The sequence below is a fragment of the Atta colombica genome, unplaced genomic scaffold (assembly GCF_001594045.1).
Source record: "Atta colombica isolate Treedump-2 unplaced genomic scaffold, Acol1.0 scaffold120, whole genome shotgun sequence".
NCBI classification, from domain to species: Eukaryota; Metazoa; Arthropoda; class Insecta; order Hymenoptera; family Formicidae; genus Atta; species Atta colombica.
The window spans coordinates 1061096-1076977 of record NW_017259207.1 but is presented as its reverse complement, the minus strand read 5'-3'; the positions used below and the strand labels follow the sequence as shown (position 1 = coordinate 1076977).

The 15882-nt window shown below is 26.7% G+C and overlaps 2 protein-coding genes across 2 annotated transcripts; one reads left to right on the top strand and one right to left on the bottom strand.

Moving 5' to 3' along the window:
- Positions 1 to 2233: 2233 nt before the first annotated feature.
- LOC108694558 (lysosomal aspartic protease-like) lies at positions 2234 to 5473 on the top strand. The gene is made up of 8 exons (XM_018204121.1): positions 2234 to 2295; positions 3338 to 3564; positions 4132 to 4250; positions 4333 to 4532; positions 4722 to 4841; positions 4916 to 5054; positions 5156 to 5248; positions 5315 to 5473. The coding sequence occupies exons 1-8, from the start codon at positions 2234 to 2236 to the stop codon at positions 5471 to 5473; spliced, it is 1119 nt and encodes a 372-aa protein (XP_018059610.1).
- Positions 5474 to 6332: 859 nt separating this feature from the next.
- Positions 6333 to 12294, bottom strand: LOC108694551. Its single transcript, XM_018204116.1, has 6 exons — positions 12271 to 12294; positions 11909 to 12184; positions 10359 to 10641; positions 9573 to 9906; positions 8100 to 8466; positions 6333 to 6857 (listed from the first exon to the last, which is right to left on the bottom strand). The coding sequence occupies exons 1-6, from the start codon at positions 12292 to 12294 to the stop codon at positions 6333 to 6335; spliced, it is 1809 nt and encodes a 602-aa protein (XP_018059605.1).
- Positions 12295 to 15882: the final 3588 nt, after the last annotated feature.

Below are 15882 nucleotides of genomic sequence, written 5' to 3'. Positions count from 1 at the left end.
ATTCCATATTATTATAATATTATTCTATATTATTATTATATTAATATTATTAATTTATTAAATATTATTTTACATTAATTTTTTATATTTATCGTGAGATATATATTATATAACGATGGCATTGGACGGTACCGGACGATGTTAGCTATAAAATTTCAAAAATTTTGATCCTATTTTCATTCTGAAATTATTTTATATATTATAAATTTTCTTTTTTACACATAAATGTAAAATGCCATATTCGATCAAAGAGGTTTTTCGTGCCTAATAATATTTCTTAATAATATATGAATTTATACAATTTTTAGTACAAAAAAGCAAATTTCTTTTTTTTACACACGTATTTTAAATTTGGTATTTTTTTTTTTTTAAGAATAAAAAGCCAAATATGAGCCAAGTACAAATATATCAAATATTAATAAGATTGGAAATAATAAGGTTAGAAATATATCAAATCTTATATCTTCCATAAAATCAAAAACATATTTATTTTCTTAATAAATATTTTAAATATAATTATTAAAAATTTTAAATATAATTATTAAAAAATTGATAACAAATGTACAAAATCACACTGTAATTGGTGAAGTATCTCATTAGTTAAAGTAAATATCGACAAATGACATTTTAAATTATTTGAAAATAGAAATATCATGTTGCATTCAAAGAAGTCGTTATAACTCGAACAAAATAATCAGAAAAGATGTATAAGCGCTTTTGAGTAGGCGATGCGGGATCCGAACATATATATAAAAAAATTGATGTGGATTTTGGGCAATGTATTTCTTTATCGATACTACATCGAACTATCGATACTATCGGGACTATACCGAATTTGATATGGAGAACTATTGAATTGGAATTCACGAATACAGACGTTCATATTTTTTCAGAGTTTTATACAAATGAATGTTGAAAAATTTAAATGATAACAATAAGCAAATTAAGATAAATTTTATAGAACATTGATTTCTATACTTATTATCTTATGATTGTTATTTGTAATTATCTATTACATTCTTAAATAAATATGTATGTGGTATTTTAGAAAATTTAAAAAAGTATATAATATTATTTTTATCAATAATTTAGTACATATTTTTTTTAGCATCCTATTGATACATGATATTATGAGTTTAACGATATTTGTTATAATAAAATATATATTTTTATCACAGATATTGTATGTAGATTTCATATACCCCGACCTTTCAATTTTATTTAAATATCATAAAAGATATTTTATATTACATATTGTATATTACAAATACTTATCTTTATACTAGTATTTCCGTTCTTGATGTTTTTATTATTAATATTATAATTTGTACTTTAAACACGTGTATTTAAAAAATTTACATCAACTAAATACCATTATAGATAATGTTAAATTAAATACGAGAAAGAAGATAATAAAAGAATTATTTTGATGCATATAAAAACTAGTAGAGTATTTAAGCACATATGTTATCAAGATCATGTACCTTGAATAAAAATAAAACGATATTTTAAAAATATTTTTTGTTAATAACTTTTTAACGAAGGACAAGCAACGGCTAAAACCTATTGGAGATCACTCAGGGACATATGTCAAGATCAAGAGAATCTGAGTTTTCATTATTGTCTACATTTACCAAAGTGACTTTAATATATGTATGTAATTTAATTTTTCGTGTAAAAATGACACTATACTACGCATTTAAATATGTAAATCTATTTTTACATGCATAGTGTATTATTTTTATGCGAAAAACTAATTACACACATATTGAAGTCATTTTATACACACTTGTATACTCTTCGTATGTGACTGCCACATAGTGCGATTCAAGTAGGGATAGTTTAACATTCATTTCAACTATATAAAGACATTATAATGAAATAATATATGGTAGTTTCTGATAATTTAATCAAATTTTTGATAATTTTAATCCAAAATATATTAACATAAGAATTCCGAATAAAGCTGTTATAAATTTACATAAGACACAGAACATGAATCGCAAGCTTCTTGCATCAACCAATCTCGAAGCATTATTTGTAAAATTGACGCATTGGATTGCCTTAGAACTCTTTAAGCGTTCTCTCTGTTATCCTTCTCGCCCTCTTAAACTCGTAAACACAAACACGTACTTCAGTATATCATATAAACCGAACGTTGTGGATAGATTCGAAAGAGAATTATTACGTTCCTAGAATCTTCTTGTTATGTAGCTCAGGCAATTTGAGAAACATGTTTCAACTTTTCGTGGCGGTAGCGATACTTTCTGTGTTGATCAACGCAGAATTGCAAAGGTGAGCGAAAATACTTCAACAATAATTAAAATAAATTTATAGAAAACACGCACTATCAGAGTAAAGAAATGCTTCTGAAGAATTTCTTTGAGAATCATATTCTTATCTTCTTTATATATCATGTCTTAATTAATATTAGTGTCACGAAAGAAACAATTTCCATTTAAAATAGCTAAATAGCATACGATACGTAAATAGATAAACGGATGACATTTATTTCTTAATAAACTAAAATGTTGCGATTGTAACAATTAAGTGATGTTTGAAAATAATAAATTTATTTGAAAGTTGTACATACGTAACATGTATTTTATAATATTTTTTTCTTTATGATATTCGTATCATATATTCGTATATTATACATTCGAATATATGATACATATATACGTATAATATAATTAAATTTTTTTGATACTTCAAGAAATCCGCTGTACGAGATAAACTCTATTCGAAGATCAATTGACATCGATCATCGACAAAATTGTTCGGTTAGGAGATGTGTTATAAAAATAAATTGCGAGATAATCACGAAAATTCTTTCTTTTCTTTGGGCTTTATCTCAATTGAATCTTTATTATTATATTTTATCATGAAATTTATCTAAAGATTCCTTTGAGACTTGCATTTTTATCATCATGTCTTGAATAATATTAACGTTATGAAAAAGCAATTCGAATTTAAATCTGGATCTACAATAAAGTCTTAAGTCTTAAAGCGTAAGCAATTGACCAATTACAGTTGAATGCCAGGAGAATTATTCACTATGATTCATCCATTTCTTGTTCTTAAGACTTAAAAACTCATTGTAAATCCGGGCTAAAATAGCTAAACATCATATATAAATAAACATATAATATTTATTTCTTAATACCAAAATATATGTGTGTTGTGGTTTTATTAGTTTTAAAAATAAAAAATATTTGAAGATAACCAATCGATTTGTTTGAAAGTTCTACATACGTTATACGGTATTCGTATATTCATGTATGTATGGTACATGTATACATATAATATAATTGAGTTTTCTTTATGTTGCTTCAAGAATTCCGCTACATGAAATAAATTTTACTGGAAGATCGATTGGCATCGATCATCGACGGAGTCGTTCGGTTTTTACCGTTATAAAAGAATATTTGATTCATGATATAGATTTTGCATACTATGGCATTATCTCAATAGGAACTCCACCACAGAAATTTAAAGTACTTTTTGCCACTAGTTCTCCACATTTCTGGGTACCATCTATAAATTGTGATTTTTCTACTTGCTGTACGTATTATACATCGTTATTTATTTCTTTGACATATTGTTTATAATTATATTATTTATACAAATAATATTATAATTATTTAATAATTATAATAAAAATAATTATTTAATAATATTATAGTTTTCACACATATGAAAATAATTTTAATTACTTTTTTATTTTATTGATTGATGTAAGTAAGAAGTGTAATAGGGATAATGTAATAGAATTATGTCTCTTCCATACATACTTTAAGTTAAATTTTTTAAATTATTTTTAAAATGTTTAAAATTTAAATTTTTAAAGTTTCACATTTTAAAGTCACTGAGTAAATAAATATTGTAGAAATAAGTTTCACATTTACATACAGTTTATTATATATATCACGCTTATTCTAAAGATACAAATGATATTACAAATGATAATACAATTCATGCATTGTAGCAAAAAATATAAATATAGTTATATTTGATTGAAACTATCGTTAAATATACATATATTTAAATGAACAAAGAGATATTAATTTTTGGAATTTTTGGAACTTGTTGTATTAACAATAATATAGTTTAACGATTTATTTTTTATAGATAAATATAATAAATATGATGGAACTAAATCGGACACATATGTACAAGATGATACTCCAGTGGACATTGAATACAATGATGGTGATCTATCTGGATATTTATCTGGTGATACAGTGAATGTGAGTCATAAAGTAGTTCGATTTCATTTCAATTATAATCTACAAAAATTTCCTTTTAAAAAAAAATATCAATTTTGTGTAGATTGCTGGTCTTGACGTTCCACATCAAATATTTGTAGAAGCAACAAGGATACAGCGATATAGCTCTCATTTGATGAAGTACGATGGTATCTTAGGAATGTGTTATCCCATAAGAACTGCTGAAGGAACAATTCCTGTCCTTACAAACATGAATCAACAAAATTTGTTATCGAAATCCGTTTTTAGTTTCTATTTAAAGCGGCATGTATTTCTGTGTGTGTGTGTGTGTGTGTGTGTGTGTGTGTGTGTGTGTGCGTGCGTGCGCGCGTGTGCACGTTGTGCGCGCGCGCGCACCATGCGTATCTAAAAGTTTTTTACTTAAATAAGTGGTCTTTCTATATTAGAAAATATTATTGCCCTTTTATATTAAAAAATATATAATCTATACAGATATTCTTCACTAGTTGATAGTGAATTAATAATTGGTGGCTCTGACCCCGATCTTTACAATGGCGAGCTTACCTATGTTCCTGTTACCACTGATGGATACTGGCACTTTATAATAAATCGGTACATTATTGTTTTCTAAAGTATGTCAACCGCGGATTATATGCCAGCTATTTGTTAATGCTATCATATTTTAGAATTTATATAAGACATAGCACCATCTGTTTGCACTGTGAAGCTATCATCGACACGAGCACTTCCCAGATAATTGGACCGTCAATAGAAATCGAAGCTATTAACAGATACATAGGACTTGAAATTAATGGAGTAACAATTGTAAATAATAGATAACTCTGCAATGGTTCTTTTACAACAATGTTAAATAAATTACTAAAATATACTAATAAATATTTACTAACATTAAGCTTCGTTTAAAGGTGGACTGTAACAAGATTTATAATTTGCCCAGTATCTACTTCGACCTAGGTGGTAAATCATTTGAACTTACTAGTGAAGATTATATTATTAAGGTAAATATCGTGAAATTGTAAAATGTTTTAGAATAGAAACATTATGCGGCATTCAATTTGTTATAGCTCAAACGATATAATCATACTATATGTACAAGCGCCTTTATAGATACAGTTTTGTATGAGAACAGTCCAACATGGATTTTGGGTAATGTATTTCTTCGTCGGTACTATACGGAGTTCGATATGAGAAACAATCAAGTGGGATTTGCTCCTGCAAAATAAATAATTTTTCAAAAAGTTACTGTTAAATGCCAGAAGATCTAAATAATAAATGACAATAATAAGCTTATAATTAGGTCAACAATTTTTCTTTAGAAAATTGTCGATTGATTCTTATGCTTATTGCGTTGTAATTTTTATTTGTGATTTTATTCAAACAATATGTTCTTAGGTATATATAATATATATATCATATTTTAGAAAATTGAAATGAAAATATGCAATATTATTTTTATTAATGATTTGACAGTCTATTCTTTCAACACAATATTATATTGTTATATAACGTGAATATAATTATTAAAATAAAGTATACATTCTTTCATATATTGATTTCATATATCGACTTTTCTATTTTATTTAAATATAATATTCCTAAATGTATTATTTCATATATTATAAATTTTCTCTTCTTTCATATAGTATTGTATTATATAATATTATTAATTATATTACAAATTTGTTTAATCATATTTTGAAGATCTCACTTGGACTAGATATTAGACAGTGCTAAATAAATACAATGGAGGAAGATAATCAGATGTGATTTCGATGTATGTATGAGAATTATATTATGAGAATTATATTTTCCGAATAAAATTCGCTTGCAAGATATTTCGCTTGAAGATATTTATCTTCATACAAGTTTCAATGATTCAATAAGAGAAGATGCTATATCACACCACATAATTAATAATAGTTAAACATTCTGCGAAGTGTGCATTACATCATTTTACTATTTTTTTCGCAAGATTCAATCTATAAAAAAAAAGCTTCAAATAAATTCTGCATAAAATCGCTTTCTTAATTCCAAGCTAATTTTCGGGATTTCGTCGTTTGTTTAGTTTTTAGTTTCTTTCCCTCAAAAAGTACTCTTTTTGATTCCTATTTGGTTCTCAGATCTAGAAACCAATTGACCAATTATCAATTCCAATATGAAAATTATAGTGGCGCAAGTATATCCCACGATGAGAAAATAAAAGCTGAACGCAAGCTGTTTCAGCAACATCACTTTAAAGCCTTTTTTCTTCGTATCATTTTTAAATCTTTCGCGTTTAATTTCCATGGCAGAATCAGCTCGAGATTTTATGATTAAGCCGGCCTGCATCATGTATCGAATAATATCATTTACTCGTTGGTACAATGGCCAATCTTCGCGAGTGACATAGGATTTTGTTAATTCTACCAGTATTCTCGATTTAATAAGGCCTTGATCCTTAATTCTGTAGTACAGGTGGTGACAGTCCCCCAAACACACAGCGTTCGTCGAATTCTCTACGTGTTCCTTGCATTCTTCGTACGTGACTTCCACATAGCGCGATTCCAGTACAGGATCGTTCAATAATAGTTTGAATTGACGCGGTCCGTATATAATGTATCCGGATTTCTGTAAAAAGACATATAATTCAAATATCAAACATATTGTACTATATTGGACATATATGTTTATATATATATATATATGTGTATCAAATGTATTATGATACAATAAAAGAAGGGCAGAAGAACCAATATTTTTAGTAGCAAAAGAATTTTAATTTAGATCATAAAATTCATATAATAATAACAAAGGACAAAAACATACGTTTCGACTCCGCTCGAGTTATTCAATGTTGCGGTAAATTTATTCAAACATCGCTATAAAACAATAAAACAAATAAATAATATTACAAAATTCCTTATAAATCTAAAATAAATCATTATAATTCTAAAATACGTATTCTTCATTTTGTATAGTAAGTTGCGAGTCAATTATATTATATCAGAAATCAAAGTAGTAAGAAAGTAATACTCTAAAAAGTTACTGTGAACAAAAAAAATTAATACTTATTAATACTACATTTTGATTATGTACATGTTCCAGCTTATCCTTTCCTCTTTTTATGAAATTTTTTAATGTGTTAGGGGTAAAAGCCAATTTACAATTAAATGTTAACAATAGGTGTAAATCTTTCAGATATTTTATTAACATGTGAAATAGTAAAAAATTTTTCTATGTTATCCTTATTATTATTCAAATTATAAATATTGTTGATATGAAATTTAATTCTATTACGAATAGTCGAGAAAATAAAATGTAGAGGATATCCATTATTTAAAAAAATATTAATAGCGTCAATTAAATTATCTTGTTGAAACTTATTATAATATATTTAATACACATATTTAATACACACGTGTGTGTGTGTGTGTGTGTGTGTGTGTGTGTGTGTGTGTGTGTGTGTGTGTGTGTGTGTGTATCAGCGTGTAAATAAATATACATACATATATATCACGTATTATCGATTAGTGATGCCGTGCTATCAAGCATCAATAATTTTATTTTAAGAGGAAAATAGTTTTATTATTGTGTTAAAGAGATCTGTCTATTAAATAAAATTTAAAACAATTGAAGTTGTAATAAAACAAAAACGAAACTATTAAAATCATTTCAAAATTTTCTTTTTTATTTAAAAAGATATCATTCGATATTTACTATTCTTTTACAGAACTCCGTATCTCACAAAAGATAGGAAAAGATGACTCTGTTTTCGTTTAGTTTATGTTGATATAAATAATATAAATAAAAATAAATATTTAGATTTGTAGTCATATATGTGAAAACAATAAAATAAAACTTTATTATTACCTTAAGACTTTCTATAGTGTCAATATCACGGTAATAAATCGGCACGGTGAGCAATGCCGACAGGTGACTTTGGAATAAAGCGTTTATGTTGAGGAACAGAATCAATATCATGCATACAAAAATTCTGGTGGAATTAATTTTTGGTGGATGTAGAATTCCCACGCAGATTATAAGTCTTATCACCTGTAAGCTGGCTTTTATGTACCCTTCGCTCTTCATAAATAGTACATAAGCCAACAGACACATTATGACAATTCCTACTATCACTTCTGGTGACATAAACATTATCAGCTTGGTATATTGGGAGACTTTTGAATGTGGTTGTGCTATCACACAGATACCTGTTCTTGTATGGGGATATGTGTATCTGAAAGATAAATGTTATTCATTATTATTATTATTATTATTATATTAATATTATTCATTTATTAAATATTATTCTACATTAATTTTTTATATTTATTATGAGATATTATATTACGATGGCGTATCGAATGGCACCGGATGATTGTCAGCTATAAAATTTTAAAAATTTTGTCCCTATCTTCTCGTAAACTTGACTTAATAGAGTTCTAGATTCGAATTCATAAAAACCGACATTTCTTATTCAAATGATAAAGAAAAATCAAAGGAGAACGTTAAAACAGGATCAAATAAAAAAGTTTTTCGGCCAAAATAAAAAAGTTCCGAGATATATAAATTATATATCAAAGAGCTACTCAAGCGGATTAGAATGGTATATTGTTTATCTTGGGAAACATCAAAATCATAGGAAAATTCGCCTTTGAGATTCTGAGAATGATTATGAAAAAGTGATTACATGGAATTTTTTCAATAAATATTATACATTTTTTCAGGACAGTAATGCATATGGAAAGTATTTAAAAAAAACAATAATGTCGCTTTTCATATTTTATTAGAGTTGCGTTCCAATTGACACTCGTAATGCTTGCAACTATCATTTTGTTCTTATTTTGTTAAACAATAAAGATAAAATGATTCCACAAGCGTTAAAAACGTCTTGTAATATGCCTGCGTATTCTATTCCTACTACGCCTTTGGTATACGTATAGATATATTATAACAAAGTTGTTCTACAGTGAATATACAATAGTTATATCTTATTGCGTTATACAATTATGACGTCAAATTGTATAGCTTGCAGAATTTTTCTTCTCAAAAAGAAGCTTTTGTAAATAATGCAATCCTTACTCAATTCTTATCTTACTTTTTCTAATTTGTTCAATAAATGTGATAATACAAATAATGAAATATAAATGATTTATTTGTTTTGATCACGATTTCTTCCATGTTTCTGATATTTCTCCAAGATAAGCGATGTACTATTCGACTTTACTTAAGCTATTTAATACGATGTATAATTTGTACACCTCGGAACTTTTTGGCCGAAAAGCGGCCCTAACTTAACATTCTCTTTTAGATCTTCCTCTAATTCATTTATTATTGTCTTACCTGACTTTCCACAATATAAACAAATGTCTCGTATTCATGCCCATGTCTATTTTGCCATCGCTCAAAGGAGCCATCAAACCCTCTAGAGTACCATTCGGTCCTATACCGCCGAGTCCGTAGATACTGCCATTATAAATCTTGATTGACAGAGACGCTTTTAATTTGTGTAATAATATCTTGATGATTTCGCTATTATCGCCGCGAAATTTCTCTTCATCCGATAAACTCGAATCGATTTTTATATATGGTTCCATTTCGACGGCGTTTAATCGGATCTTATAGCCTTGCAGAGTTATCGTTTTATCGAAATTCAGATTTTTGCACATCTCTGTTTCTAAAGAAAACACAATGTCGTATAAATTTTTTAAAAATGGCTTGTGCTTCAAAATGCAGAATAGTGCAAACAATATTACTAGTTTTTTGTCTTGGAACATTTATTGTTTTTTAGCTTTTAATTAATTCTAATAAAGTTTATTTTTCAATATATATATTTGGAAACATGTATTAGATCTTATGATGCTATAATTATTTTTTCTAACATTGTAAAATTTTAAGTCTTTTTAAATTTAATTAAAATTTCAAATCATTATATGAATTATTTAATATATGTTCGTAACACTCGAATGTAATTAACAATATATTATAGGACAACGTAATATTTTAAGAATTAAAGAATTTTTTAAATAAAATTCATGTAATATAAATAAAGATAAAATTTCCTTTTATATTAGGAGATTCAAAAATTAATTCGTTTATAATGTGTTTCATCAGACATAAAGAAGTTACCCTTTTCAAATTTTCTTTTCAACATTATCCAAGGATGGCCCTCTCGTCCTTTTATGCGGCCTACTTCATTCCAATCGGTTGGCGTACTGTTAGAATACGGATTAAATGTGTAATACACAATTCCTTCGTGTGGATCGATGCATGGAAATATAACAGAGAGCAAGTCATATTTCCATGCCGTCCAGAGAAATAAACGAGCGTTTATACAACCTCGTGTTTCAGTTTCTTTATCAACTATAATATAAAATCCTTCCGGATTCGCCCACGGTGAATCTTTTGTTCTCTGTAATGAATGATACGACGAAATTATTATATTATTTTACTTAGAAACAAAGCTGATTAACCTTCGATTGCTAGCAGAATCACTTTAGACCCAAAGTATTTTGAGTCTCTAATTAATGGATATTCATTAGTTTTTGAAGATTACTCGTATATATTTTTTTATTGCAAAGATCTAAAAAATCAAACCCAAAAACTGTTTTTTATTGTTGTTTTGAGTACTATATTTTATGTGGAACAATTTATGATCTCTATTGGTTATCCAACAAAGATCATTAAAAATGATCCAGCCACAGTTCTTCAAAGAGTATTCCTTCGTAAGATTAATATTCTTATGAAAAAAGTTAAATTTTTAGAGAAAGATTTGCTTCCAACAAGAAAATCTAGATATCGATCAAATACTTATATAGAATTAATACAATATTTTATATACAGGAATTTATTTTCATGTTAAAAATTGGATTACAATTCGAGCTGTGTAGGCGGGCGTGTTGTGTAGCAAAAAAAATCTTTTTCCTTCTAATGATCTGGTCGAACACATTGAATCCTTTTGTAAAAATCAATGGAAGGAAAGAGATTTTTTGCTGCGCGACACGATTGAAATTGTGATCCAATTTTTAGCATGAAAACAAATTCTTGTGCTTCATCCTTCATAGTTTATTTGATTTATATACATATTATTTGATTTAGCTCCGTTTGCCTTTTTTCTGTTTCCTTAACTCAAGTAATTACATAAAGAAAGAACGATGATTTAGAGAATATCTAAACTAATGTGAATGCGAAAATTAAAGAGAATTTCAAAAAAAGCCTATAAAAATGTTTCCAAAAATTATAAATTGAATATTATAATCAATGTTTTAAGTTATAAGAAGACTATGTAGGACTATGTAAAAATAAAACAAATTTTTTTCAATTTTTTTCGATTTTTTAAATCCCACGGAGAGAATTTTTTTTAAAAATTTACCTTGAAAATATAGTAGTTGTGATACAAATTTACAATATTTCAAAGATTTTTATAATGCACTTCAGTAAAATTAATCAAACTTATTTTGTATCACATTGTAGTTTTATTAATGAGAGAGATTTACATTAAAATTCTTCCAAATATAATATTGTCCCACGACTATCATATTTTCAGGGTAAACTCTAAAAAAAAATTCTCTCCTTATAGCAGTCGCGGAACTTTTTAGACAGACCGTTTCGAAAAGATGTGTATAACATTTCTATAAGAATTTAAAAATAGTTTTATATCATAAATATATTATTTTTACCTGTAAAATGGATTGCAATATGGGTTTGGAAGATGCCACTAATACGAAGTTGTGCGATTTCCGAAGAAAATGGATGAAGTTGTAACTCACATACATCTTGAAAGAATATCTTGTTAAAGTGAACTTTTTCAGGGCGTTTTTTTGAGGACTTGTCTCCCCTATTAAAGCTACTGGTATTCCAGCAAAGAACGCTTGTTTAAGAAATTCATTATAATCTCCACCTAATAGTAAAGTTAGTTCTGATTCTTTTAGATGACATCGATATAGAATTGTGACCTACGAAATTAATACGACTCCTCTATAAAAAAGAAAGTTACGTAGAAAGTTTTTAATTGAACGCTTTTGTATCCTTAACTTTTCACCGGCAATGTAAAATTTTTCATCATCGTTATCTGTAACTCGGATCGTTGAGGTCCGCAGTAGATTTTTTTATTGTTTACGACTATCTAAAGTCTAAAAAAATTTTGTATATTTTTAAAATCATTAATAAACTTTTATCATAATTGAAGCCGAATTGTATTTTACTTATTTTTACACATTTAAATACGAATAAGAGTTCTAAAAATATATAATATTAGTTAAAAATTCATAACAGTAATATGAATGAATTTAAAAATTTTTTTCCAATTGATCCTTGTATGTACATACACAATCTTTTTCCAATTGATCCTTGTACATACACAACAAGTTTTTTAAGAAGCAATATCGCAAATCCCATTATCTATTTTCTCAAGGTTAACAATAAAAAAATCGACTGTGCCTTAAAAAAAGACGGCATTACTGGTGCAGTCAGTTTTTAATAAAAGAAGAAATGATTTTGATGAATTATTTTAAAATACAAATATGATTGCCTATTGCATATTATACAGTGATATGCAAAAATTTCCGGTTAGAAAGATTTTTTCTTAAAAAACAAAAACTAAAGGAATTATAATTAGTATATAAAGGTTATTTATGAAAAAAGATTAAACTTTCGAAAAGGTTATGTCACTTTACAGTTTTACTTTTAGGTAATCCACAAAATTTTAAATCACACGTATTTTGAATTATTTTTCAGACATTTGGTTTCTGAGAAATATTACTTTAAAGTTTTCTAGTTTCTAAACATGTCTACATAGTTTGATTGTCAGTTTTAATAAATTTAACCTTAACAAATGTACATACCTAAGAGGCAAAGCCCCCTCCCCGCTTATACGTATGTATAATACTTTGCAATATTGATTTTGTTTTGCAATATAAACGGAAGGCTGTGTAGGATAAATTATGCTTCGTGTGGAAAGAAAAAAGAATGAATTGATACATTTAGAATTGTATAATGAAAGACTCTTCTTCGCATTGTATGCAGAGTGGTGTGAGCAAAGTCTTTTTCCCGTCTATATACGGACATTTGTCAAGATTAGAGATCCTCTAACACAGGGTTGCCACAAAAAATGAATTTTAAAATTCCCTGATTTTTCCAGATGAAAATGGAAAATTTTCCATGATATAAAATCTAATCTAATATAAAATATATAAATTTTAACATATTCAAGGATTGTATAGGAAAACTATATTATTAAAAACAACGCAAAAAAAGCTGGTAATATAGTAAAATTTTGAATGCAAATTTAAGCCAGCAAAAAATAGTTTTGGAAAAAAGAATGCAGTTATGACGAAAAAGAAGGATCAAATAAAAATATTGAATATAATATAATATAAAATATAATATAAATATTAATTATTTTATTAAAATTGTTTAAATAAAGTTTTGAACGTATTTGATTATAAATATAAATGTCAGATATAATATTTAAAAAATTATAACAATTATTTGAAATAGGAACAGTTTAAGAAAATTGTAAATAAATTTCAAAATTCTGGACTTTTTTTACATTTTTTCCTAACTTTTCCCGGTTTTTCAGGTCTATGGCAATCCTGTAATAAGAGTTGGGACATATAATAAAAAAATAAAGTCATTTTTTATTAGTCCGTTAAGTTTTAATAATTCCTGAGAGAGAGAGAGAGAGAGAGAGAGAGAGAGAGAGAGAGAAGAAAAAGATAAAATAGAATGGAAAAAAGAAAGAAATAGTAAATGTTTGTCTTTTTCTCGCAAATTTTTTATTTTATTAAAATTATAACTCTGCAAAAAAAACAAAACTATAGATCGTGTCCAAACTCATATCTTCTAGGAGAATTTCTAGTTAAGATTATTAAAATCGATAATTAAATCAAATACATCTACTTACGTTATACTTAAAATATATTATACATTTTTAAGTTTAAAAAGTAGAAAACTTTAAAGGTATATCAGAAGTGTTTCTAACAAAACTTACAGTGCGTATGATTCAAAATTGTCGATAATTATATGTGAAAATCAAAGTGTCCCAGTGTGAAGTATATATAATCTTTTTGAAAATATATATTGTTTTAAAAATAATATAAAAAATAAACATTATTTATTACTGGATATGTATTCATTTAAAGAATTACTGAATTAGCTGAAGGAATCCACTTTTATAAATTTAGGGTATTTATAATGTATAAAAATCTTAAAAACTCATTTACTAGTATACTAAAAAAAATGTTATAAAATTGAATATTTCAGCACAATAATGATACTAAATATGTTTTAAAGTCAGAATGATTACTTTCAAATAGTTTAACTAATTATATAAAAGTCTTAAACTGCTCTTCTTAACTTCCGGCTTTGAATTCAATCGAGCTGAGAGAGAATTAAAACATTAAATTTGCAAGTATACAAATTTAAATAAAACTGAATTATTATAAATTTCGACAAAAGAATAAATTCCCATAATTATATAACGCGTTTAATTAAATTTATACCTCGTTATTGTATCACTATTATTGTTGCAAAATTATTCCCAGATAGTAAAGCAAAATCGTACAAATTTGTGATTGTTTATAATGCTGGCAACTTGCCATAGATTTGTCTTCAACTATTTTCAATATACCGACTGATTATACATGCAGGCAACAATGTGTATATGTATTGCCAGCAATTTAACAGCAAGATAGCTGCATCAATGTTGAATTGTCAGCAATATGACAGCATTGTATGATGTTGTATATTATTATGGCAACATGATGGTAGTAGTATGAATTTTGATGATGACGATTTTAAAGTTGTCGGAAATTCCTGGCATATCATCAAGTTGTCAACATATGAGAACTCAGTTGCTACAATTCTGATAGCTTGATATACTTAACAATGCATATTTAGCAAGTAACAAGACAAACACGTTACTATCTGGGTTAATAATAAATATGAATTAAAACATTACAAAATTTTAAGTACTATGTTTATTTTTCTTGTAAAACAATTTTCTTGTAAAACAATTAAGCTGGCCGAAAACTTTCAAAGCGCCTATTGGTTTTATTCCTAAACATATCTAATATTCTACAAACATTTAGGAAACATAATATATAAAACTATGCTCTTTATTGGAGAGTTTGAACAAATTTTTAGTAATCCTTTAAATAAACGCATATAAATAATAACAAATAGTGATCATTTTTTTAATACTATTTTTTCAAGGATATTCTTATGCTCAATATTAGTTAAAATTTTTTTATATCTTCACTTAAAAATCTATTTAGTGGAAACTTTTGCTTATTACTATGTACATATAATATAAATAATTTATTCAGAATATAATCTAAGATCTGACCAACATTTTAAATACTTTTTCGGAAATTTATCTTACCATTGCAGTAACTACATCTTTGTAGGTAAATTTTTCTTCTGTCAATGTGTTATTATTAATAAGACGGTAAGAAGACACACTTACGATTAATAACGAGAGCAAAACATAGATAGACACATTCAACATGTTTTTTTTTCACTGTGAAATCGTCACCGTTCTGATGGAAAATGATTGAATGTTGGACTTGCTTTATAATATTGTTTTATGAAGAGATAAATTTCTTTTATTTTTATCAGCATGATCGATCATGTTTACATAAGCGCGTGTCAC